Source organism: Scyliorhinus torazame, chromosome 9, assembly GCF_047496885.1.
Source record: "Scyliorhinus torazame isolate Kashiwa2021f chromosome 9, sScyTor2.1, whole genome shotgun sequence".
NCBI lineage: Eukaryota > Metazoa > Chordata > Chondrichthyes > Carcharhiniformes > Scyliorhinidae > Scyliorhinus > Scyliorhinus torazame.
In genome coordinates, this window is record NC_092715.1 from 261,390,455 (window position 1) to 261,416,821 (window position 26,367).

The 26,367-nt window shown below is 48.3% G+C and overlaps 1 protein-coding gene across 2 annotated transcripts in view; it reads right to left on the reverse strand.

Annotated features, from left to right (window-relative positions):
• LOC140429847 (muscle, skeletal receptor tyrosine protein kinase-like) overlaps nt 1-26,367 on the reverse strand; it is a 267,141-nt gene that overhangs the window by 162,856 nt on the left and 77,918 nt on the right. Inside the window, exons 5-7 of one of the 2 annotated variants that reach the window (XM_072517334.1) lie at nt 25,172-25,316; nt 24,487-24,516; nt 9,613-9,642 (exon numbers count right to left, since the gene is read on the reverse strand). In XM_072517334.1, coding sequence (XP_072373435.1) covers nt 9,613-9,642; nt 24,487-24,516; nt 25,172-25,316 — 205 coding nt within the window. The remainder of the gene's footprint in view (nt 1-9,612; nt 9,643-24,486; nt 24,517-25,171; nt 25,317-26,367) is intronic. The other variant, XM_072517333.1, reaches the window with a different exon arrangement.

Consider the following 26,367-nt stretch of genomic DNA (forward strand, 5'->3'; position numbering starts at 1 on the left):
CCTGCCCCTTATTGGCCGGAGGGCGGAATGGGGCATCCCGCTACCAGCGACGGGGGACTGTCGAGGAACACGCGGCTGGAGACGGGGAGTTCACCCCGGTTTCCTGGAGATTGATCTTGAATTCCTGGAGACTCCAGGCCAAACCTGGAAGGTTAGCAGCCCGCCTGTCACTAATGCATCACCAGCTGACAACCTCACTCAGGTCAAACAGTTGTGCGAAATCCTCTCCAATAGTTTACCAGCCGAGTGGGTGGAGCTTGAGTTTGAAACAGGAAGGGTGTTATTCCCCAGCACTAATGTTATTCATCTTTCTGATGTTATAAAAATGTTGTCGTTATTGAGTTTATTCTGAGACTGAAGCGCAGATATTCTAACAACTTTCTTTCATATCGTGTTTTTCACAACAATAGCGGCTTTTAAATAATAAAACATCCAAAGACATTTCGGACGACCATTGTAAGACAAAATATGGCATTTAGCCACACAACACGACATTAGGGCAGATGATGGAAAAATGTTGGCTTTAAGGAGTGCCCTAAGGGGAGAAAATGAGGGTAAGAGACACATAGGTTTAGGGAGGGAATTCCAGAGCTACGGACTGGAGTAGTTGAAGGCATGACCGACAATGGCGGAGCAATTAAATTTGGGGGCGCTCGAGGAGCTGGAATAAGAGGAGCTTTGGGGATTATTTAGGCTCGAGGAGGTCAGAGATAGCAACATCATAAACAGTCTTACTTGCTAAATATGTTAACGTTCATAGAGTTACATGAACACAACAGTGCAGAAGGAGGCCATTCGGCCTATCATATTTGTGCTCATTCTTTGAAAGAGAAGTTGTGCTAATTCACAGACTCCAACATTTATTCCATTATCCTGTAAGTCCTTCATCCGCGAGTCCGACTCCCTTTTAAAATAGTTGATGGAATATCAGCCTGCCTTACCTTTTCAGGTCGAGCCTAAGACCTCATGAGTAGGAAGAGACTTCTGCAGTTTCTGTCCAGATCGTTTGCCAATGATTTTAAATCTTTGGCGGTCTGGATATGGACAAACAGGATAGGAGGAATAGATCTTCACTTTTTAATGAGGATTTGCATTAGGAAGTCCCTTGCTACTCAAAAGATTCAGGTTGTGGGGTTACAACACTCTCTTAAACCGTTCAAAAAAGTCAAAGGAGTTTAGAAAACAAAAGGAGGCCCTTCAGCCCGTTTTGCCTGTGCCTTCCAGCATAATCCCACTTTCCAGCGCTTAGGCAGCACAGTGGTTAGCACAGTGGCTTCACAGCTCCAGGGTCCCAGGTTCGATTCCCGGCTTGAGTCACTGTCTGTGCGGAGACTGCACGTTCTCCCCGTGTGTGCGTGGGTTTCCTCCCGGATGCTCCGGTTTCCTCCCACAGTCCAAAGATGTGCAGGTTAGGTGGATTGGCCATGATAAATTGCCCTTCGTGTCCAAAAAGGTTAAGTGGGGTTACTGGGTTACGGGGATAGGATGGAGGCGTGGTCTTGAGTAGGGTGCTCTTTCCAAGGGCCGGTGCAGACTCGATGGGCCGAATGGCCTCCTTCTACACTGTAAATTCGATGATTCTAGTCCATAGCCTTGGAGGTTATGGTACTTCAATTAAGCCTCCAAACTCTTTTAAAATAGTTATGAGGGTTTTTGCCTCTACCACCCTTTCAGGAAGTGCGTTCCAGAATGTCATTGCCACCTGAGTGAAATAACTTCTCCAAGAATCAACTCTAAACCTCCTACCCCTTACTTTAAATCTTTGCTCTTTGGTCATGGACCCCTCAACCAAGGGGATTAGATCTTCCCTGACCAGTATGAGTAGAACCCTCAGGACCTTATACACTTGAATTTGTTCTCAACCTCTGAGGACTCCACTCTCAGCCTCCCCCTTTCCAAAGAAAACAACCCTTGCCTATCCAATTGTTCCTCAGAGTTCAAAATTCTCCGGCCCAGGCAACATCCTCATTCATTCATGTCCTGTGCTGAGGGAGTTGCCTTCATAAAGCTTTCTTCTCAATAAACTGAAGAATAAACAATCATCCAAAAACTGAAAGGTCTGTGTTCCACCATTGACCCAGGATCATGCTGACATGAAGGGCGAACTCAACTTTGGACCAGTACCATTGAAAGGGTGTGGATGTAAGACGGAATCGACTTGATCAAAACGAAATAAACAAAATGTCCTTTGGCACTCATTTTGGATGACATCATCCACATTCCGCTTGCAGATCTGATTGTTTTGTCTGCTCAGGTTGCAGTCCTTTAAAGTTCAAGCCTTGTTTTGTTCACTGGCCCAGCCACAGCGGACTCTCAGCCCCAGTGTTCCAGCTGTGGCGGTGTCCCCGTGCGTAGGAACCTGCTCTGAATTTGGGGGACTAACTGGTTTCTGCTGTGCCTCTCAGGATTCCCTGGCAACAGTGCGCTGGGAGCACGGGGGAATTCTAAAAGAATTGTCCATCACCCTCTGTAATTAAATGGATGAATTGTGATCCAGTTGACTTGCATTGAATTTTCTCCTCCCACTTCCTGAGGTGCACTGACTCACACTTTTATATATTTCCAAATGTTTTGTGGTCCTTACTCAAATAGTCCTTGGGCGAAGGTAGACAGGTATTGAAAGCCTTTAAAACAAGGAGTGGTGGAACTGCAGCTTGAGCCGGTCCTTCCCCAAGATCAACGGGTCACGCGCACCTCCCCAAATGAGACTACCCAATTCTACACTGTAACCTCCGACCGGGCCAGAGGGTAGAGCGTGGCACGTTTGGCAACTGACCCATTGATAGGAACGAATGATCAATCTCCAGCCTAGGAGAGAATTTGGTGAACGAGGTGCTCCTGTGATTAGTTCCTTGGCAATCTCTTACGCCTGGCAGATGGGACGCAGTAACTGAACATAGATGTCAGGTTTCCTATTGTTTGACTGTAGGTCTGGGGGGAAATTATCGAGGGCATAGCCCAATTTATTTCAAGACTCCTAAGTCTTTCCTAAAGGTTTATTCTCTCCCATTTTAACATCTTCAGGTGCCCTGTCCAGAACGTAGAGACCCAGTTAGAATTGATGAGATAATCCAGACCAAAACTAAGAGAGTGACTGGAAGTGAATGTGTCTTTTTTTGTTTTGTGATTTTATACTTTGTAATGATATGAGAGTGACTCCCATTTCAATTTTTGGGTGATAGGGAGGTGTCACCCAGGCGATGCCCTTTATTTTTGAAAAGCTTTTCAACTTTCAGGGCCCACATGACGGTGTCCAGGATGAGTTGGTTCTTTCCAGGGATGGAGGATAGATGCGGGTGTTGCACAGGGGGCCTGCGAATCATGTGCACATGTTTTGGGCGTGCCCAAGTTTGAGGGGCTTTTGGAAGGGATTTTCAGGCGTAATGTCAAGGATTTGGGGGGTCGAGGTACCCCGGGTCCGGAGGTGGTGATATTTGGAGTGTCAAGGGATCCAGGGGGGCAGGTGGGGAGAGAGGCCGACGTGTTGGCTTTTGCCTCCCTGAGAGCCCGGAGATGGATTCTATTGTGCTGGCAAGACTCGGAGCCGTCAAAGGCAAGGGCATGGGTGAGCGATTTGGCAGAGTTCCTGCATTTGGAAAAGATCAAGTTCACCCTTTGATGTGTGGAGGAGGAGTTCATCTCGAGATGGAAGCTGTTCGTCGACGTCTTTATAGAGTATTGAGTCGTCGGTGGGGGGGGGTTGCATTTTGTTTCCTGTTTGGATGGGGGGGGGTGGGGTGGAAAACTGGAAAGGAGGGGTTGGTGCATGCAGGGAGAGAGGGGTTTGTTTCCTGTTACTGCAGACTTTTGCATTTCGTGGTTATGTATATATTGAAAATGGCTTCGATAAAAGGTTTTTCAACAACAAACGCAGGCCTCCCTTCCCATGGTGAAGGTGAGGAACCAAACAAATACCCCTTGGGGAGGACGGGGAATCTGAAGAGAGATACTAGAACTCGGGGGTTCTAGAACTAGGGGGGTTCGAGAACTAGGGGGTTCTAGAACTAGGGGGTTCTAGAACTAGGGGTCACTGATTAGGGGGTCACCCATTTAAGACGGGTGAGGGGAATTCTTTTCTCTGCGAGGGTCGTGAGTTCTTTGGAACTCACTTTCTCGAAAGGCCGTGGACGCAAGAGTCTTTGAATACTTTTAATATAGAGGTAGATAGGTTATTTATTAGCAACGGGGTGAAAGGTCACTGGGGGCAGGCGGGAGTGTGGAGTTCAGTCTAAAATCAGATCACAACCTTATTAAAGGGTGGAGTGGCCTACCCCTGCTCTTAATTCATATGTTCGCCTGCGTGTAACATTAACAACTATATTGTTACCAGGAGCATCCAATCTTGTCAGTTGCACATGATTATCAAGAGTGAAGACTGATACAAAGTATGGTTAGTATCTTCGCTTTTGCCAAGTCTTGTGTCTGCCTCTCTGAATAAAAGGGGGTTCAGTTATTCCCTGTGGAGTGGGTCGGGGTTGGGGGATGGATTGATTTCAGCCGCAGGAACTGAGCTTGTGACTCTTTGGGTTCATGAAGCGGTGGTCTCGGTTTTGATCATCATTTTTCTAGGGCAATGTGTCAAGTTTGAAGTTTCCTTGGGGAATATTGACATTGACAAGACTTTGGGCTGACAGATCCTACACCTTGTGCCAAGTATTGGGTGTAGACTAGGATTTGCGGTCCTTTGGAATTGTCCTGGAATCTCCAGCAACGAAAGATTGATCACCACAGGATGCTGCGATGAGGTATTAACTTAAAAGACCACCTGCGTTTTCAATTTTCTAAGAACACTTTGATTTATTTACGATAAAAATATGGAGATAGGCAAAAGGGGATGGCAAGTCTGTAGTCACCCGTCTGTTTGCTTTCCAATTGACCATGGGAAATTTGGGTGCCGCAAGATGGATGTGTTGGGCATGTAACTCATGTGCACCTCGGAATAATCCATCCATTTTTGCTCCCTCATTGGTGGCCGAGGTCCACTTTCTGCAATTTCCTCCTAAACCCCTATTAGAGGGCTTTCTCCATGGCAATAGTCCGGCCAATCAGAGTCGACTTGCCAACCAATCAGCACCCTTTTGTGCTATGATATATATTGTTGTTCCCTTTGAAATTTGGCAAACTTGTGTTTGTTCTGATGAGTGCAAGACAAAAAACTTTGACAACGTTCGGTCCAAGTTGTGTCTTCTCCTGTTTCCACGCCCGCCCCCACTTCTGTTCCCGCTGATGCAGCTACGGTGAGCATTACACAGATTGAGTAGTGTGCTCCAATCCATGAAAAGATAAACGAGCAACTTTCTTTTCTGTTTAATATTCTCAACCTACTATTAAGTCAACAAAAAATCATCATTTTGAATATCTCACTAAAGCCATTATTTCCACAAGGCTACACCCTGAGCAGTGAACCTTATCATTTATTTTATGGAATTGAAGGGAGTATAATCTCAGCCAGCCACATTCCATGTGTAACTGTATCTCTGGCGGGCCCTGCCCTCTGTCACTGATGTCCCATTAAGCTCATGTGAGTGATCCAAACCGAGGTGCTGATGTTTGGGGTGTTGGAGGATAACACACCTTTATATATCTATCAACCTTCATTATTTGGCTAGGATTTAGGGGCAGCACGGTGGCACAGTGGTTAACACTGCAGCTTCACGGCGCCGAGGGCCTGGGTTCGATCCCGGCTCTGGGTCACTGTCCGTGTGGAGTTTGCACATTCTCCCCGTGTCTGCGTGGGTCTCACCCCCACAACCCAAAGATGTAGGTGGATTGGCTACGCTAAATTGCCCCTGAATTGGAAAAAATGAATTGGGTACTCTCAATTTCTTTTTAAAAAATGACATGGTTAGAATTTAGAACCTTTTACAGTTCACAAATTTTCAAGTAAATATTTTGTTGCTGTGTCCACGGAAGTGAAAAAACAGAAATGAGCTATTAACCGAAAGTAAGTATTGATGTAAGGTCAACGATGGACACCCAGATATCCTGAGTAATAAGCATGTCTTTGATATCAATTACCCCATTCGAGCAGAGGTGGATAGGAGGAGATTTAATAAAGGCGTTTCCACTTTAATTGCGGGTTTAGGAAGAGTACATAAGGAGGCACTGTTTTCACTGGCTATGGGGTCTTTGGAGTGTTGGGTAGCCTGAGCGTAAAGATTTAAGTTAGTTTGCAAGAGGACCAGAGGGGACTGCGGGAGATTTATTTTCACACTGTAAATTGTTGTCAACTCGCACTGCCTGAAAAGGCTGTGGAAGCAAACTCAATAAGAACCTTGAAAAGAAGAATTAAATGCATGCTTGAAATGGTAACCTTTGCAGGGCAATGACGAAGGAAAGGGGAGTGGGGGTAATTGGGTAGATCTTTCAAAGAGCCAGGTCAGGTTCAATGGGATGAATGGCCTCCTTCTTTGCTGTATCACTCTCTGATTCTCTGATAAACCAGCGCCCCAGTACACACTCATTCCTCTTCTGTACATATTTGATGTGTTTGGAAGCAAATGCCGACATTTAACTTTTTGAAATATGTATCCATTCCCCATTACAGATTTGGTTCCCAGCACCAGAAGCCCAAAGAGCCCAGCGATGGCCGAATGTTGGCAGTGGGAACCACACCTTGGGACCTCAGGGGCGGGATTCTGCGGGAATCGGCGGGGCGGGCAACTCCGTCGCCGTGGAGTGGCGTGAATCACTCCGGCGTCGGGTTGCCCCAAATGTGCGGAATCCTCCGCACCTTCAGGGGCTAGGCCGGCGCCGGAGTGGTTTGCGCCGCGCCGGCCGGCGCGGAAGGGGCTTGGCACCACGCCAACCAGTGCCGAAGGGCCTCCGCCGGCCGGCGCGAGTTGGTGCATGCGCGGGAGCACAAGCATGTGCTGGTGTCATCCCAGCCCATGCGCAGGAGGGTTTCATGTCCGTGTCGGCCATGGCGGAGGACCACAGCGGCCGACGCGGAAGAATAGAGTGCCCCCATGGCACAGGCCCGCCCGCGGATCAATGGGCCACGATCGCGGGCCAGGCCACCGCCAGGCACCTCCCGGGGCCAGATTCCCCCACGCGCCCCCCCGAGGACACCGGAGGCCGCCCGCACAGCCAGGTCCCGCCGGCAACTACCTGGTGTAATTTACGCCGGCGGGTCTGGCCGAAAACGGGCGGCCACTCGGCCCATCGTGGGTCAGAGAATCGCCGGGGGGCCGCTGCCAGAGATTCCCGCCCCCGCCAAATCCCCGGCGCCGGAGAATTCGGCAGCCGGCAGGGGCAGGATTCACGCCGCCCCCCCTGGCGATTCTCCGACCTGGCGGGGGAGGGTCGGCGAATCCCGCCCCAGGTCTTGGACTGACTGCAGTGAATCCAGAATGATACTGGGGATAAAAGGGGTTAATCATGAGCACAGGATGCATGGACTGCATTTGTCTTCCCTTCGCTGTAGAAGATGACCTCATTGAAGTGAAGATGATTAATGAATTTGATTGGGTAGATAGAGTGAAACTATTCCCTCTGGGAGAGGGGAGTCCAGATTCAGGGCTGGGTTCAAAGTTCCCCACAGGAAGGAGAGTGAAATCTGGAATGCATTCCCCAAAAAACTATCAAGACAGCTTAAAAAATTCTAACACTAAGATTGATTTTAGTTACGCAAGAGGTAGGGGACATGGAACCGATATATAGATCATTCATGATGCTATTGAATGGTGGAACGAGTGTGAGGGGGCTAAATGGCCTCCTCCTGTTCCTATGTCTCACTCTCCCTGGTCGTCCCTCGAAGCGAGGAGAATGATGTCACAGCCTTTTAAAAACACAGAAACCAGGAGTAGGCCATACGGCCCTTCGGGGCTGCTCCGCCATTCAACATGGCTGATTGTCACTCTCAATGCCATATTCCTGCTTTCTCTCCATCCTCTTTGATACCATTTAAAATCAAAAAACAGTGTCTATTTTTTCCTTGAATGTCTTCAGTGACTTGCTCTCCGCAACCTTCTGTGGTAGAGAATTCCACAGATTCACTGTCCTTTGAGTGAAGAGACATTTCCTCATCTCAGGCCTGAATGGACTACTTCGTATCCTAAGACTGTGTACCCTGTTTCTAAATTCCCCAACCACGGAAAACATTCTCCCTGCATCGAGTCTGTCCAGCCCTGTAAGAATTTTATACGTTTCAATCATATCCCCTCTCATCCTGCTAGACTCTCGTGAATACAGGCGCAGTTGAACCAATCTCTCCTCTTAGGACAGTCCCGCCAACCCCGGTATCAGCTTAATGAATCCCTGTGCATTCCCTGAATGGCAAGTATATCCTTTCTTAGGTAGGCAGGCCAAAACTGCACGCAATACTCCTAGTCTGCAACGGCAGTAAGTCATCGCTACTTCTGAACTCAAAACCTCTTGCAATGAAGGCCAACATACCATTTTAAAAAGAGGAGACCGCACTGTTCTGGCTGACCAGGGGAATCTCCCACTCTTGCCTCCTGTCACAAACACATTAGAAGGGTTCACAGGCCGGTAATCAACCTACTTGGCCGTGTTATGAAAGCACCTCCTGTCATAATATACATCTATGTATACAAGGGAGTGCAGACAGGCAGTGATTGACACACAGGATGACCAGTAAGCACACAGAACAGAGCAGCCAATCACCAGACAGGACACGACCACTGTAAAGCCAGAGGGCACCAGTTTTCCCGCGCTCTCGGGACCCAGCCTCTGAGACAGCCAGAGTTAGCGAGCTGGCCAGTGCAAACACCATGTGGTAGCTAGTAAGTCTGGTTAGGCTAGTATCAGGTCTCCAGTCAAGTCAGCATAGTGTCAACCCACAGTTGAACATGTACAATAGTTTAGATGTAAAATAAAATCGTGTTGCACCTTATCAAGTGTTGGAGGTCTGTCTCTTGCTACACTGCAGCAGTCCACATCGACCCAGCCTACCCAACACATCACCACCCTCGGCCACTGAGTCCTGGACTGGGACTTGAACCCGGAGCTTCCGCCTCAGAGAGAGATACGCTACCCACTGCACCACAAGACTTTCCATCCTCTTCCTACACATACGTTTCCTTGTTGACGACGGTGTGTGAAATAAAATAATGGGTAAATCCGTCAGTGATAGCCATCCCACTGTTTCCTACCTCTTCTATCAACGCTTCGTATAACTTTTTCAGAGGAACGTTTTCTCTCAAGATGCTTGTCAGCCTTTGGAATTCTGGTATTCTGCTCCCCAGAGGGCAGTGGAGACTGGTCATTGAATATATTCAAAGCTGGGTTAGATGGTTGAGGGTCACTGGATGGGGTGGGAACGGAGACAGAAAGGTGGCGTTGAGATCACAATCAGAATCAGCCACGGCGGGGTAGGCTTGAGGGGCCGAGTGGCCTACTCCTGCTTCTAACTGTTGTGTTCCCTCTGCTCAGTGAGGGTCTCCACCTGACCCGGTACTTTTCCGTTTTCACATTTTTCATTCGTGTGGCGCATCCAATTTTTTGGATGCTTCCTAGTTCTGGAATTAGGAATTCCTTTGAATGAAGGACTGCCCCATGTGAACAAAATCCCAATTCATCTAGAGGGCTACACACAACATGATATTCTAGCTCCACAAGACACATTTGTAGCAGAGGAGTTGAGGATACCTTTGATGTCTTGCTGAGTTTCATTTCCTTCTATCGCCATAAAGAAACAAAGAGGCACGTTAAATTGAGAAAACCTTCCAGTACGGCAGAATAAATGCAGAGAACAGCGGGCGCCAGAATCACAGCTGTTAATCAAACCACAGGAACAATGCGCACGTCTGTAAGTGGAACATTAGATCACACGCTCTCCACCAACTTAACAGTAATTCATCGGGAACTACAATGCACACTTTAGACTAAGGAGATCGGACTATCGTCTGCTGACGCTAGCAAGTGTCAATGCTCACAGTGGATCTGGGATAGGTACAGAATGTGGGGGGAACTGATAATGTGGGCCAGTGACGTCAGGGAGCTGCTAGCATGTTGCACAGTTGACATAAATGCAGGAAGTGCTGGAAAACCCAGTGGGGCTGGCAGCAGGTGGCGAGAGGAACAAACCAATCACGACCATTATCACTCGCTTTGCCTCTTATTCCAAAACATCTTTGTCGTTTAATCTCTCCCGCCCTCTACCTATCCTATGCCAGACTTCCACTTTCTTGCACCTCCCACTCCCCCCTCTTAACGGTATAAAAACCCATCACGTTTCCACTTCCCGCTAGTTCCAAAGAAGAGTCATATTGGTCTTGAAATATTAATTTTGTTTCCCCACCGATGCTGCCAGACTTTGCTGCGTTTCTCAGGCACTTTCTGCTGTGATTTGGGGCTGAATTCTCCGCCTCCCCAGACACATGTTCCTCAGCGGCGTGCTGTCGCTGGCAGCGGAATTCTCCTTTCCCGCTGCTGGCCAATGGGACCTCCCACTGCAGCTGTCCCACACCGCCGGGATACCAGCGGGTTGGTGTGCACTGCCGCCGGAACGGGGACTCCCGCCGGCAGAGAATTCACCCCCAGATCTCCCGCATCCAGAGTGTTTTACTTTTATTCTTATGTATGCGATGCTGAGGGGTGGAGGGAGGGAGAGGCGGAGTCGATATTTTCTCCAATCAATAGTAATTCTCAGCCTAATCGGAAACAGGTAGCGTCTCAAATCTGGATGTCCTTAAACCGGAGTTGTCTGAAAACCCGGCACTTTTAGAATGTTCCTGCAGCAATTTTAATTGAGTAAAGCTGAGGAAAAAATGTATCTGGACAATTTGGCTACATTGGCGAGCTGTGGGCTCAGTGATTTTGCCGGTTCACATACCGCTCCAAATGACCCTCGACCCTGCCGAACCTGGCTTGCCCCAGCCCCCTGCCCATGGTGCTACCTGCCCAATGCGAAATCCGACAATGTCCAAAATCCAGCATGGCCTATGTCCCAAAGGTGCCAGACTCGAGGTATTATACCTGAACAGCACAACAGGCGACCATTTAGTGTTTTAAGGAGACCGGTTATGGTTGTGATGGTGAATTGACATCCTCCCCCATATAGCATGCAGTCAAGCAGTCAGTGCTGATGCTGACAGCAGCATGCTTTTTGCCAAGCGAGCTAATTATTCATGAATACCTTCACAAAGCAATGTTAGCGAGCACATGTTCATGCTGGCCTCGATATTAACCACCGCCCACACACTCCCATGATGCGTCAGATGGCATGAGGTTCAAATCCTAAAAAACTGGGGAAGAGCTGATGATTTTTACGGCAGGTGGTGGGTTAATATCCCACCTTGAGGAGATAGAATCCTTCATGAATATTGTTAAATTGGGCACTCACTGTGCATTTGGGAGCCCGATTTAAATTTAGCAATCGCCAGTTCGGAAAACTAGGGGCGGGATTCTCTCAGCCCACGCCGGGTCGGAGAATCGCCAGGCCGGGCGCGGGCAGGATTCTCCCATCTCAAGGCAGAGTGATGGCGCCGTCGTAAAAACTGGAGAGTTTAACGACGGTGCCATCGGATGGCTATGTGTAGCGATCCTCTGCCTTACAGGGGGCCAGCACGGCACTGGAGCGACCCACGCCGCTCCAGCTGCCGATACCGGCGTCAAATGGGCGCCGCAGGTCTGTGCATGCCGCTGCGACCGGCGCGAATGCACGCATGCGCGGTAGCCTCCTTCTCCGCCCCGGCCCCGACGCAACATGGCGACAGGGGCCGGCGCGGAGCAAAAGAGGCCCCCACCACAAGAGGCCGGCCCGCCGATCGGTAGGCCCCGATCGCGGGCCAGGCCACGGTGGAGGCCCCCCCCGCACCCGGGTCGGACCCCCCTTCCCCCCTCACAAGGCCGCCCGCGACAGGATGGATGCCAAGGTCCCGCCGGGTAAGACCAGAAGTGAAAGGCGCCGGCGGGACTCGGGCTTTTTTGGGCGACAACTCGGCCCATCCCGGGCGGATACGCGGCCCCCGACCTGCGCCGGCGGCAATGGCGCTGATTCTCCGGTGACCGGAGAATCGACGGACTGGTGTCGGGCCAGCGTCATGCGAACCGCGCCCGGCCTGGCGATTCTCCGACCCGGCGTGGGCTGAGAAAATCCCGCCCCAGGGAGGGGAATGAAGGTGGGGATGTCGTTTTCAGAATATTTTCCAGCACTGCTTGTGGGCCAGAAGAAACAGGGGTGCTCTCCCCTCCCCACCCACCCCCCCCCCCCTCCCCGCACCCCCCTTCCGACCCCGGACCTCCGCTGCCCCATCCAGGCCTCTCAAAGAAAGAAAAAAGAAAGATTTGCAGTGCTTTCCACCAGCCAGATGTCTCAAAGAACTTTATCGCGGAAGATGTGCTTTTTGCATGTGATAATGGCCAGATGATCAATTTTTTATGATGTTGATTGAGGGATAAATATTGCCTGGGACACCCGGGGCAACTCCACTTGCTCTTCATTGAAATAGAGGCCATGGGATACCTCAAGCAGCAGTTGGAGCCTCAGTTAAATGACTTATCCAAAAGACGGCACTTCCAACAGTGCAGCATTCCCACACAAACTGTCAGCCTTAATTTCTGTGCTCAAGACCTGAAGTGGGCCTTGTACCTTGAACTTCCGATTCAGAAGCAAACATGCCACGAACTGAGCCACGCTGAATCTCAACAAATCATATCAACTCGCGATTTGGGACATTTCCTCCCCCCCCCATTGCCTCCCCCATGCCCCCGCCCCCATCCTCTGCTCTACCCAATGGCCACAATTGTTGGTGATCATCCCCGTGGATCCCCTGGCTGATCGGCGATTAGCTTTGCCATCTGCCAGGCGGGAAGCAGGAGAAGAAACTCAGGATGACGTCTGGCTGTTAAACCCCGGAGATTGGAATTTCTGGTTCCCCACCCACCCCACCACCCTAATGACTCGCTCTCTTCGCCCTTCCCACCTCCCTGTGTAGTCAGGGTCAATTATTCGTTCTGCTACATTCAACTGCACCATGTACAGAATCGGAAAAATAACTTAACTGCAGCTGGAGGACAGGAGAATTCCACCTTCGACATCAAAGGCTACTTCTACCTTTCTTCAGAACGGATGATGCAGTTCAGGCCGAATAGTCCTTTCTCCAGGGGGGGATGGTGTAGAGGCAGTGTCACTGCGCTCGGAATCTAGAGATCCAGGCTAAAGGTCGGGGGTGTAGGTACAAATCCCACCACGGCAGCTTCTAGAACTTAAATTTGATAAATGGAACCTGGGATTGAAAGCTAGTCTCAGTAATGGTGAAAGGTCATCTGGTTCACTGCTGTCCTTTAGCGAAGGAAATCTTCCATCTACATGTGAACAAAGAACAAAGAAAAGGACAGCACAGGAACAGGCCCTTCGGCCCTCCAAGCCTGTGCCAACCCTGCTGCTTGTCTAAACTAAAATCTTCTACAGTTCCTGGGTCCGTATCCCTCTATTTGCACTGAGTGCTGAATTTGGTGCATTTTGAGTGCTATAGTAAGAGTTTGGTGACCGAGGGAGTATAAGCCTTCATTTTTATCTAAAGTTTAGTCTTTCTTTTATTTAGTTAATTAACTTCAAAGTTGCTGTTTGGTTTAGAAGAAGGTGAATTTTCAATCAGCTTTAAACAAGCTTCTACTTGTAGGCACTTGCAGCTGGAGCTTGTTAATTAGTTAATTGGATTAGGCCAGTTTTCAGAGGCTAGATTCACAGTATAAAAGTGATCCCCTACAGTGCAGACTTTGTTTGCACTGAGTGCTGAATTTGGTGCATTTTGAGTGCTATAGTAAGAGTTTGGTGCCCGAGGGAGTGCTGAATTTGGTGCATTTTGAGTGCTACAGTAAGAGTTTGGTGACCGAGGGAGTGCTGCATTTGGTGCATTTTGAGTGCTATAGTAAGAGTTTGGTGACCGAGGGAGTGCTGAATTTGGTGCATTTTGAGTGCTATAGTAAGAGTTTGGTGACCGAGGGAGTTAGGTGAGGAGGGAGTAAGGTGCTCCCTTCATTTTGTTTCCGACATTTTCGCAAAGAGTGAGAAGAGAGCCAGGAGTTTACAGAAAGCGTAGCTGACTGGGAGCAGAGTCGGAGGGCGGAGATCTAGTTAGTCCACAGGGCAGCTATATTCTGTCAGGTAAGAGGGGATGGAGGCTAGGCCAGTTGCATGCTCCTCCTGTAGGATGTGGGTGGTGAGGGATACCACCAGTGTCCCCGCTGACTATACCTGCGGGAAGTGCACCCAACTTCAGCTCCTCAAAGACCGTGTTAGGGAACTGGAGCTGAAGATGGATGAACTTCGAATCATCCGGGAGGCAGAGGGGGTGATTGAGAAGAGTTACAGGGAGGTAACCACACCCAAGGTATAGGACAAGAGTAGCTGGGTTACAGTCAGGGGAAAGAAAACAAACAGGCAGACAGTGCAGGGATCCCTCGTGGCCGTTCCCCTTCAAAACAAGTATACCGTTTTGGATGCTGTTGGGGGGATGACCTACCGGGGGAAGGCCCTAGTGGCCAAGTCTCTGGCACTGAGTCTGGCTCTGGGGCTCAGAAGGGAAGGGGGGAGAATAGAAAAGCAATAGTTGTAGGAGATTCAATGGTTAGGGGAATAGATAGGAGATTCTGTGGTCGCGAGCGAGACTCCCGGAAGGTATGTTGCCTCCCGGGTGCCAGGGTCAGGGATGTCTCGGGTCGTGTCTTCAGGATCCTTAAGGGGGAGGGGGAGCAGCCAGAAGTCGTGGTGCACATTGGTACCAACGACATAGGTAGGAAAAGGGGTGTGGAGGTAATAAACAAGTTTAGGGAGTTAGGCTGGAAGTTAAAAGCCAGGACAGACAGAGTTGTCATCTCTGGTTTGTTGCCGGTGCCACGTGATAGCGAGGCTAGGAATAGGGAGGGAGTGCAGCTGAACACGTGGCTGCAGGAATGGTGTAGGAGGGAGGGCTTCAGGTATTTGGATAATTGGAGCGCATTCTGGGGAAGGTGGGACCTGTACAAGTAGGACGGGTTGCATCTGAACCAGAGGGGCACCAATATCCTGGGAGGGAGGTTTTCTAGTACTCTTCGGGAGGGTTTAAACTAATTTGGCAGGGGAATGGGAACCGGATTTGTAGTCCAGCAACTAAGGTAGCCAATACTCAGGATGCCAAAGCGTGTAATGAGGCAGTGGGGAAGGGAACACTGACAAAGGAGAGTACTTGCAGGCACGGAGATGGGTTGAAGTGTGTATACTTCAACGCAAGAAGCATCAGGAATAAGGTGGGTGAACTTAAGGCATGGATCGGTACTTGAGACTATGATGTGGTGGCCATCACGGAAACTTGGATAGAAGAGGGGCAGAAATGGTTGTTGGAGGTCCCTGGTTATAGATGTTTCAATAAGATTAGGGTGGGTGGTAAAAGAGGTGGGGGGGGGGGGTGGCATTGTTAATTAGAGTTAGTACAACAGCTGCAGAAAGGCAGTTCGAGGAGTATCACCCTAATGAGGTAGTATGGGTTGAAGTCAGAAATAGGAAAGGAGCAATCACCTTGTTAGGAGTTTTCTATAGGCCCCCCAATAGTAGCAGAGATGTGGAGGAACAGATTGGGAAACCGATTTTGGAAAGGTGCAGAAGTCACAGGGTAGTAGTCATGGGTGACTTTAACTTCCCAAATATTGAGTGGAAACTCTTTAGATCAAATAGTTTGGATGGGGTGGTGTTTGTGCAGTGTGTCCAGGAAGCTTTTCTAACACAGTATGTCGATTGTCCGACCAGAGGAGGGGCAATATTGGATTTAGTACTTGGTAATGAACCAGGGCAAGTGATAGATTCGTTAGTGGGGGAGCATTTTGGAGATAGTGACCACAATTCTGTGACTTTCACTTTAGTAATGGAGAGGGATAGGTGCGTGCAACAGGGCAAGGTTTACAATTGGGGGAAGGGTAAATACGATGTTGTCAGACAAGAATTGAAGTGCATAAGTTGGGAACATAGGCTGTCAGGGAAGGACACAAGTGAAATGTGGAACTTGTTCAAGGAACAGGTACTACGTGTCCTTGATATGTATGTCCCTGTCAGGCAGGGAAGAGATGGTCAAGTGAGGGAACCATGGTTGACAAGAGAGGTTGAATGCCTTGTTAAGAGGAAAAAGGAGACTTGTGTAAGGCTGAGGAAACAAGGTTCAGACAGGGTGCTGGAGGGATACAAGATAGCCAGGAGGGAACTGAAGAAAGGGATTAGGAGAGCTAAGAGAGGGCATGAACAATCTTTGGCGGGTAGGATCAAGGAAAACCCCAAGGCCTTTTACACATACGTGAGAAATATGAGAATGACTAGAGCGAGGGTAGGTCCGATCAAGGACAGTAGCAGGAGATTGTGTATTGAGTCTGAAGAGATAGGAGAGGTCTTGAACAAGTACTTTTCTTCTGTATTTACAAATGAGAGGGGTGATATTGTTGGAGAGGGCAGTGTGAAACAGACTGGTAAGCTCGAGGAAATACTTGTTAGGAAGGAAGATGTGTTGGGCATTTTGAAAAACGTGAGGATAGACAAGTCCCCCGGGCCTGACGGGATATATCCAAGGATTCTATGGGAAGCAAGAGATGAAATTGCAGAGCCGTTGGCAATGATCTTTTCGTCCTCACTGTCAACAGGGGTGGTACCAGGGGATTGGAGAGTGGCGAATGTCATGCTCCTGTTCAAAAAAGGGACTAGGGATAACCCTGGGAATTACAGGCCAGTTAGTCTTACTTCGGTGGTAGGCAAAGTAATGGAAAGGGTACTGAAGGATAGGATTTCTGAGCATCTGGAAAGACACTGCTTGATTAGGGATAGTCAGCACGGATTTGTGAGGGGTAGGTCTTGCCTTACAAATCTTATTGAATTCTTTGAGGAGGTGACCAAGCATGTGGATGAAGGTAAAACAGTGGATGTAGTGTACATAGATTTTAGTAAGGCATTTGATAAGGTTCCCATGGTAGGCTTCTGCAGAAAGTAAGGAGGCATGGGATAGTGGGAAATTTGGCCAGTTGGATAACGAACTGGCTAACCGATAGAAGCAGATAGTGGTGGTGGATGGCAAATATTCAGCCTGGATCCCAGTTACCAGTGGCGTACCGCAGGGATCAGTTCTGGGTCCTCTGCTGTTTGTGATTTTCATTAATGACTTGGATGAGGGAGTTGAAGGGTGGGTCAGTAAATTTGCAGACGATACGAAGATTGGTGGAGTTGTGGATAGTAAGGAGGGCTGTTGTCGGCTGCAAAGAGACATAGATAGGATGCAGAGCTGGGCTGAGAAGTGGCAGATGGAGTTTAACCCTGAAAAGTGTGAGGTTGTCCATTTTGGAAGGACAAATATGAATGCAGAATACAGGGTTAACGGTAGAGTTCTTGGCAATGTGGAGGAGCAGAGAGATCTTGGGGTCTATGTTCATACATCTTTGAAAGTTGCCACTCAAGTGGATAGAGCTGTGAAGAAGGCCTATGGTGTGCTCGCGTTCATTAACAGAGGGATTGAATTTAAGAGCCGTGAGGTGATGATGCAGCTGTACAAAACTTTGGTAAGGCCACATTTGGAGTACTGTGAACAGTTCTGGTCGCCTCATTTTAGGAAGGATGTGGAAGCTTTGGAAAAGATGCAAAGAAGATTTACCAGGATGTTGCCTGGAATGGAGAGTAGGTCTTACGAGGAAAGGTTGAGGGTGCTAGGCCTTTTCTCATTAGAACGGAGAAGGATGAGGGGCGACTTGATAGAGGTTTATAAGATGATCAGGGGAATAGATAGAGTAGACAGTCAGAGACTTTTTCCCCAGGTGGAACAAACCATTACAAGGGGACATAAATTTAAGGTGAAAGGTGGAAGATATAGGAGGGATATTAGAGGTAGGTTCTTTACCCAGAGAGTACATTTCTTTGTTCTTTGTTGTAGTGGGGGCATGGAATGCACTGCCTGTGGAAGGAGTTGAGTCGGAAACATTAGGGACCTTCAAGCAGCTATTGGATAGGTACATGGATTACGGTAAAATGATATAGTGTAGATTTATTTGTTCTCTAGGGCAGCACGGTAGCATTGTGGATAGCACAATTGCTTCACAGCTCCAGGGTCCCAGGTTCGATTCCGGCATGGGTCACTGTCTGTGCGGAGTCTGCACGTCCTCCCCGTGTCTGCGTGGGTTTCCTCCGGGTGCTCCGGTTTCCTCCCACAGTCCAAAGATGTGCAGGGTACGTGGATTGGTCATGATAAATTGCCCTTAGTGTCCAAAATTGCCCTTGGTGTTGGGTGGAGGTGTTGAGTTTGGGTAGGGTGCTCTTTCCAAGAGCCGGTGCAGACTCAGGGGGCCGAATGGCCTCCTTCTGCACTGTAAATTCAATGATAATCTATGATTAATCTAGGACAAAGGTTCGGCACAACATCATGGGCCGAAGGGCCTGTTCTGTGCTGTATTTTCTATGTTCTATGTTATTCCCATCCTATTCATGTATTTGTCAAGATGCCCCTTATATGTCACTATCGTCCCTGCTTCCACCACCTCCTCCGGCAGCGAGTTCCAGGCACCCTGCTACCCTCTGTGAAAAACTTGCCTCATACATCTCCTCTAAACCTTGCCCCTCGCACCTTAAACCTATGCCCCCTAGTAATTGACCCATCTACCCTGGGAAAAAGCCTCTGACTATCCACTCTGTCTGTGCCCCTCATAATTTTGTAGACCTCTATCAGGTCGCCCCTCAACCTCCAGTGAGAACAAACCGAGTTTATTCAACCGCCCCTCATAGCTAATGCCCTCCATACCAGGCAGCAACCTGGTAAATCTCTGCTGCACCCTCTCTAAAGCCTCCACATCCTTCTGGTAGTGTGGCGACCAGAATTGGACCCTATACTCCAAGTGGGGCCTAAGTGTGGCTCCAAGTGTGGCTCCAGACCCACAGCAATGTGGTTGACTCTGAACTGGCCTCATGAGCCACTCCGTCTAAGGGTAATTAGGGCAACAAACGTTGGTCTTGCCAACGATGCCCACATATCAACACAAAATTTTTTAAAAAAAAGATGAATCCTTATTGACCCTTCAATCTTCTGTTTTTATTTCTGAATGGAGAGGTTTGAATTTCTATGGGCGGAGTCTCGGAATCCCCAGTCGCATGTTTCTCGGCGCCGTGCTGTTCGCTAATTGGCGGGATTCCCTCTTTCCTTGTCAATGGGCTTTCCCATTGAAGACACCCCACGCCGCCGGGTATCCCCGGCTGGGGTGGGGGGGGTGGGGGGGTGGCGGGGATTGAGGACATGGTGGGCTTTGAAATCAAGGATGAGAACTTTGAAATCGAGTTTTACTAGACCAGGAGGCAGTGTAGGCCCGGGCTGGGGAAGGGGATCGGACCCAGTTCTGGGAGTGTAAATTTGTTAATAAATAAAGTTTAAGGGGTTGGGGGTAATTAAAGGGCCGTGTCACTATTGGTCAAAGATAAACATTTTGAAAGCTGCAAAAGGGCTTAAAATTTTTTAAAAAACTCTTTCATGGGATGGGGGCATCGTTGCCAAGGGCAACGTTTGTTGCCCATCACTACGTACCCTTGAACTGAGTGGCTTGAGGGCCATTTCCGAGGGGCAGTTCAGAGTCAAGCACATCGCTGTGGGTCTGGAGTCACATGTCAGCCAGACCAGGTAAGGACGGAATTGTTACAGTGCAGAAGCAGGCCATTCAGCCCATCATGTCCACACCCTTAGTGAACCAGATGTTTTTTCTTACAGCAATCAATAATAGTTTCATGGTCACCATTTATTGGCTTTCAATTCCAGGGTTATTAATTAAATTTGAATTCCACCAGTTGCCGTGGTGGGATTTGAGCCCTTACCTCCAGAGGCCTGGGCCACTGGATTGCTAGTCCAGTGGCATTATTACTATGCCACCATCTCCACATTGCAAAGGCAGATGCCAGAGAGATAGGGATAGGGAACCCGAGGTGCTGGGATGAATCTGCAGATGTATGCCTGAGCAGTCCAACACTGAGCCTATGCTCGATGGCTGCTGGAGTGGAGATGGTTCTCTAATGAGGTTGTTGCAAGGAGAGACATCCTCAATACTGTGATCACCTTGGCTATGTCCCTCTTTTCATGCAAACCGATGTATTGCGATTGGGTGTTGCTATAAGAAAGCATCTAATATTAGGATGTCAAACATTCCTATTCCTTTGTCAGTGGCCCCGATATTTACAGGAGTGTGGTTTTGAGGGGTGTGGGAGTTAAAGGAAATTTGACTCCATTGGATGCGGCCTTTCTTCTGCAGAAAGTCCTTTACCCTGAAGCCAGCCTGATTGGCAGGCTTGACTCCCTCTTGGGTGGGTAAAGCTCCAGAGGAGAATGAGGGGCAGAGAGAGAGTCAGCACTATTTTAAAGGGAGCATGCGTGTGAGTGTTTGGGGGTCCTACTTTGTGGGAGAAGGTGATCACCAAGCCAGGGGTGCATCTGATATCTGTGACTCGTTGGGTGTGGATCATCCATCAGCGATGAGGTTCAAATCCCTGGATCCTTGTGTGTTCCGATTATCATAGAATCATAGAACTTACAGTGCAGAAGGAGGCCATTCGGCCCATCGAGTCTGCACCGGCTCTTGGAAAGAGCACCCTACCCAAGGTCAACACCTTCACCCAATCCCCATAACCCAGTAACCCCACCCAACACTAAGGGCAATTTTGGACACTAAGGGCATGGCCAATCCACCTAACCTGCACATCTTTGGACTGTGGGAGGAAACCGGAGCACCCGGAGGAAACCCGCGCAGACACGGGGAAAACGTGCAGACTCCGCACAGACAGTGACCCAAGCCGGAATCGAACCTGGGACCCTGGAGCTGTGAAGCAATTGTGCTATCCACAATGCTACCGTGCTGCCCTAAATGCCCTAATTATGAGGGAGGCGTGGGGTGCGTGGAGTTTCTGGTTAGGGAGAGGGTGGTCTGATGGCAGGTCGGGTGTCCGTTGGCGGACAGGGAGGAAGATAAGCTTGGTGAGCTGGGGAAAGCACACATGCTGCGCTTGACCCTCAAGCAGTGCTGTAAAGGCATTTCCCTTTCCACAATGCAGTCCTCACCTCCGTTTACCTGTTGGTTTTCCTTGGGAAACAGGAACGACCAGGGTTAAACTTGAAAGGCATGTTAAGTATGAGATACGCAACCTCATCATACTCTTTAGATGGACAGCCATCCTCCTGAGAGTTGGTTGGTTGCTCACCCCGACCACCTCCTTTGTAACTGAAAGTGGCTGGGTGGAGGTTGGACTGGGGTTCGGTCCGAGAATTCTAAAGTGTTATCCATGCATGTGTTGTGGTTTAAAGCTACACTCTGGGTCTGCTGTTCCAAATTCCTTTGAGAATAGGATCTTCCTAATACACCAGTTGTCTGTAATGTGACGTATGATCACTCCCAATTGCGGAGGCGAGCGGTGAGGGCACTGACAGGATGTTTCGATATCTATGAATGGTTAAAGCTTTAGGGGTGAGTTTCCTGAAGGCGTTGTGGTTTCTGCGACAGTGGAGAATTCTGATGTGGTGGGAATAAGCGGAACCGAGAGGCTGTGTGAAGTGAAAGCTTGCACAATGAACTATTCTGGTTAGTTGTTTTAATGGAAAGAAACTGCAGCTCAAACCAGCCAAGTCAGTAAGGAGGGTTTCTTTAATGGGGAGGATAGTAAAGGAACATGAAAACAGTGATTATATTCATGAGGGCTTCAACAGGAAGGCCATTCAGCCCCTCTCAATTTTCCCATCCTAAGAGATCCAAATGTTCCCCCATTGTAACGTCCAATTGGTTCTTAAACCTTTCCAAGGATTTGGTCACAAATCTATCGAGAAGTATATCCTCTCACAGATTATTGTTCATGTGGTGAGGCCTTCCCTGCTATTCAGGCTCCGTCCTTCAGTTCTACCATGCTGTATGTTCCAGTATGCTGCACCTTTCTGATCCTGTTTTTTTAATTTTTCATGTTAGGTTTGCTGTCCTAGAACTGGACCGATGGTCCATTTTCTGTGACATGGTTAGATGTGTCAGATTCAATGCATCCGCCTCCATATTCAGCCACGCTGTGTCTTCATTACCTCAATGCTTTCCTTTCGTAGGATATTTAAAGGAAGCATCAAAAGTGTTCTCCAAAATCATACTCCAATTGGGTTCCCGTAACAATCTCCCCGAACAGGCGCCAGAATGTGGCGACTAGGGGCTTTTCACAGTAACTTCATTTGAAGCCTACTTGTGACAATAAACGATTTTCATTTCAATTCATTTCATTTTCATTTCAGAAGCGATTAAACATTTTGGAATAAACTGGTTATTGGAACAGTGTTGTTATCTGTTTTACTGAGTGCTGTTTCTCTTGATATGAGAAGATAGGAGAGGTCATAGATTTCATCATTGATTTTGCAGTGCAGAATGAAGCCATTCAGCCCATCGGGTCTGCACCAGCCCACGGAAAGAGCACCCTACCTAAGCCCACGCCTCCACCCTATCCCCGTATCCCAGTAACCCAACTTAACGTTTTTTGGGGGGGGGAAACTAGGGGCAATTTAGCATGGCCAATCCACCTAATCTGCACAGCAGGGGCTGTTTAGCACAGGGCTAAACCGCTGGTTTTGAAAGCAGACCAAGGCAGGCCAGCAGCAGGGTTCAATTCCCGTACCAACCTCCCCGAACAGGCACCGGAATGTGGCGACTAGGGGCTTTTCACAGTAACTTCATTGAAGCCTACTTGTGACAATAAGCGATTTTCATTTCATTTCATCTTCGGACTGTGGGAGGAAACCGGAGCACCCGGAGGAAACCCACGCAGACTTGAGGAGAAAGTGCAAACTCCACACAGACAGTCACCCGAGGCCGGAATTGAACCCAGATCCCTGGAGCTGTGAGGCATTAGTGCGAACCACTGTGCCACCACGTCACCCATGATGGAGGCCTTCAAAACTATTACAGGCTAGCAGTGCAGCAGATGTTCCCACGTATAGGGAGGTCAAAGTTGTTGTGCTATTCACCCTGGGGTAACACAGACTGCAACACGATGCAGATAAACGATAAAGTGTACACCAAATGTAGGCGTTGGTTCAATAAGATTTATTGAACTTCAGTAACAAAGCACACAGCTGCCTGTGGGTTGACTCTCTACTACTCTAAGTAAACTAACTCTAACTATCTAGACCAGGCTAGCTCTGATCTACGTGTAGGAGGTGTTGAATGATTTGTACACCCTGACTGTCACTACAGTTATCACCAGTGGAAAGAGGCAGAGTGCTGATGCCTCGTGTGTTTTATAGTTGGAAGGCCCCCTCTGGTGTCCTGTCTTGTGATTGGTTGTGTTCTGTTCTGTATGTTGATTGGCTCACCTGGGTGTCTGTCACTGCTTGCTTTCACCTCATGATGTGCATGGGTGCATATTATGACAAAAGTTATGGGTCATAAATACAAGGTGGTCACGAACAAATCTAATAGAAAATCCAGGAAAAACGTCTTTACCCGGAGAGTGGTGAGAATGTGGAACTCGCTCCCACAGAGAGTGGTTGAGCTGAATAGTATCGATTCATGTAAGAGAAAGCTGGATAAACATGAGATGGAGAAAGGAAAAGAAGGATATGCTGATAGGATTGGATTGGGGGCGGTGGGGGGTGGGGGGGGGGGGGGGGGGTAGAGGCTTGCAAGGAGCATATAAACTAGCATGGACCAGTTGGGCTGAGTGGCCTGTTTTTGTGCTGCAAATGTTATGTAATTCCTTTCATTTGTACCATCAGGTAATTGTTACAAAACTAGTCAAAGGTTTTGGACATCCATATCTATGTGCAATAGGTAGCTGATCTTATCCACCTAGAAGAAGAATGTTGTGGTTTGTTTAACTTTTTACAGAAGCAGCATATGAAAAGCATCAGTGTCTCCGCCAATGCAGAACATGGTGGAGAGAGGACAAATTGGGGCATGCACAAGCCATGGAGAGCCCATAAATGTTTACTGCCTTCCTTGCAAATAGCACACCACATTCAACAGCAGCAGGAGACAGCAAACACAACACTTAGAAGCTGCAGCAATGATGTGTCACAGTTCAGTCAAGGAGTCCGGGATGCGGAGGCAACATACACTTTTCCATGCATGTTGTGGCCTGGGAGGATGGGAAGGATTTCAATTCCCTTCCATCCGATCGCTGACCAGGAATCTCTCCCACGTTTAGCACCTGCTACCAATGGGCGCAGGAAGGATTTGAAGTTGATACCCAACCTGTGGTGTCCGTGATAAAAACACATCTTCCTTGGTCATCTGGGGAGGAATCGAGCCCAGAGCTTCTAGCTCAGAGACAGGGACGATACCCAATGCACCACAAGACCTCCAATATAGATGCTGCAACAATCCTTACTGTGTAGCAAAAGCCTCTTACTGGGAGGAGTCCATGCCTCTTTCATCCAATTCCTCCTCCCATTTTTGCATTGAGGAATGCACTGTAGCTTTGAGTGAAAAGATGCATCTATTAAGAAGCCTCCCAATAAGATGTGTTCACTGGATTAGTGGCAGCATTCACAGCACACATGCATCAACCTTAATTGGCAACAATACCTCGTTCAGTTGCATTTGTCATGTTAAAATCTGCACAATGAGGAGAAAAGCAAATTAAGTGTCGGAAAACGATTTGACATGCACCAACCAGATAACCGCACTGGCAGAAAAGAATGCTGTGCTGTTTTGTATATGTGGTGTGTCCTCATTGACTATCGTCCCGTCGATGGAACTGAAGACCAAGAAGGTTGCGTGAGAACGTCTGATCAGACGATTTTAGTTTGGAGGCCTGCGTTAAACTTGCTGCCCTTTAATTGTCAACGTTTTATGGGATTTCAAATTAAAATCCAGTTTTTGTTTTCATGCAAACTTCTCTTTCCAAAGACTGAATGTTGTCTACAGAGGCTGTCTTGTCGACGCCTTTGATCAACGGTACAACCTCAGTTTATTACGACAACTAGCTGTGTGTTTGTGTAGAAATTATCCGAGGGTACTTGTATTGAAGTGACTCTGAACCAAATTGGTACCAAAGATTCCCAGAAGTGAACCCATTTATTTTAAGTAGTTTGACATCTTCACTAAAACAGGGGACCGGCACATTTCTTACATAATCACTAATAGATGATTTTTTACAGAAAGGAATCAACATTATTTATAAGTTAGGAGAATATGGAATACATCTGCATTCGAGGAGCTATTTCTGCTTCAACGTACAATTATTTGAAATTTGAAGTACCAAACTCACCTTGCACTTCCAGAGTTACAGATCTGGAATACTCCAAGCCCAGACTATTCCTCGCCAGACACCGATACTGTCCAGCATCCTCAATTTGAACACTGCGGATCCTTAAGTTCCCAGACTCGAGGACAGAGGTTCGAGGGTGATCCTTCTGTGGGGAGAACACGTTTCATTATTAGCTTGACCCTGTAAAAGCACAGTTCCATTAAGAATGTTTTTTTAAAAAAGAATCGATTTGGAGGTTTTCCATGGTTAAGCAGAAGGCTGTGGAGGCCAAATCACTGAGTGTCTTTAAGACAGAGATAGATAGGTTCTTAGTTAATAAGGCGATCAGGGGTTATGGGGTGAAGGCAGGAGAATGGGGATGAGAAACATATCAGCCATGATTGAGTGGCGGAGCAGATTCGATGGGCTGAATGGCTTAATTCTGCCCCAATGTCTTATGGTGTTATGGTCTTAAGTGGGACTTCAGGCTGGCGTTCTGGATGCAATAGGTGCTGCACTGTCAAAGGTGCCATTTTTCCAATTAATGTTCAATCGAGGCCCCACCCACTCTCTCAGGTAAATCTAGACGTTCCCAGGCACTGATGACAGTCATGATCTCATTGAATAGCGGAACAGACTCGAAGGGTCGAATGGCCTACTTTTGCTCCCACGCCTTATAATCTATTGTGAAAGCGATCTAGCATCCGGATCAATAATTACAACATAATCATTGAAAACGATGATCTGATCATTATCAGATTGCTACTTGTGGGAGCTTACTGTGCACACAGTGGCTGCCGCATTTCATTTATGACAGCCATGACTGCACTGCGATAGTCCTCCACTGGCCCCAAAGGTTGTGAAACGTGTTATTTTTTTAAATAGTATTTTTAAGTGGTGAGCTGGAAATTCATTTCTCAATCGGAGTTGATTCATCGCCAAGTGTGACTCAATTCAAAAAGTCCCTGGGTCTTTCCAATTCCGGAGGATTTCAGACACCACGTCGAATGGAATAGAGGTTGAATCTGTTACAACCACTGTGAAACAGGAACAGTAAGTGAATCCTTGTGTCATAACCGGGGACACTAATGAAACGCTAAGCAGGACATGGGACATTTATGAGACTGGGGGATTGATATTACCATGGGGAATACACACTTCCCTATTGATGGGCAGGGCACCTCCTACATCCTGTATAAAACCGGAGGGCCATGAAC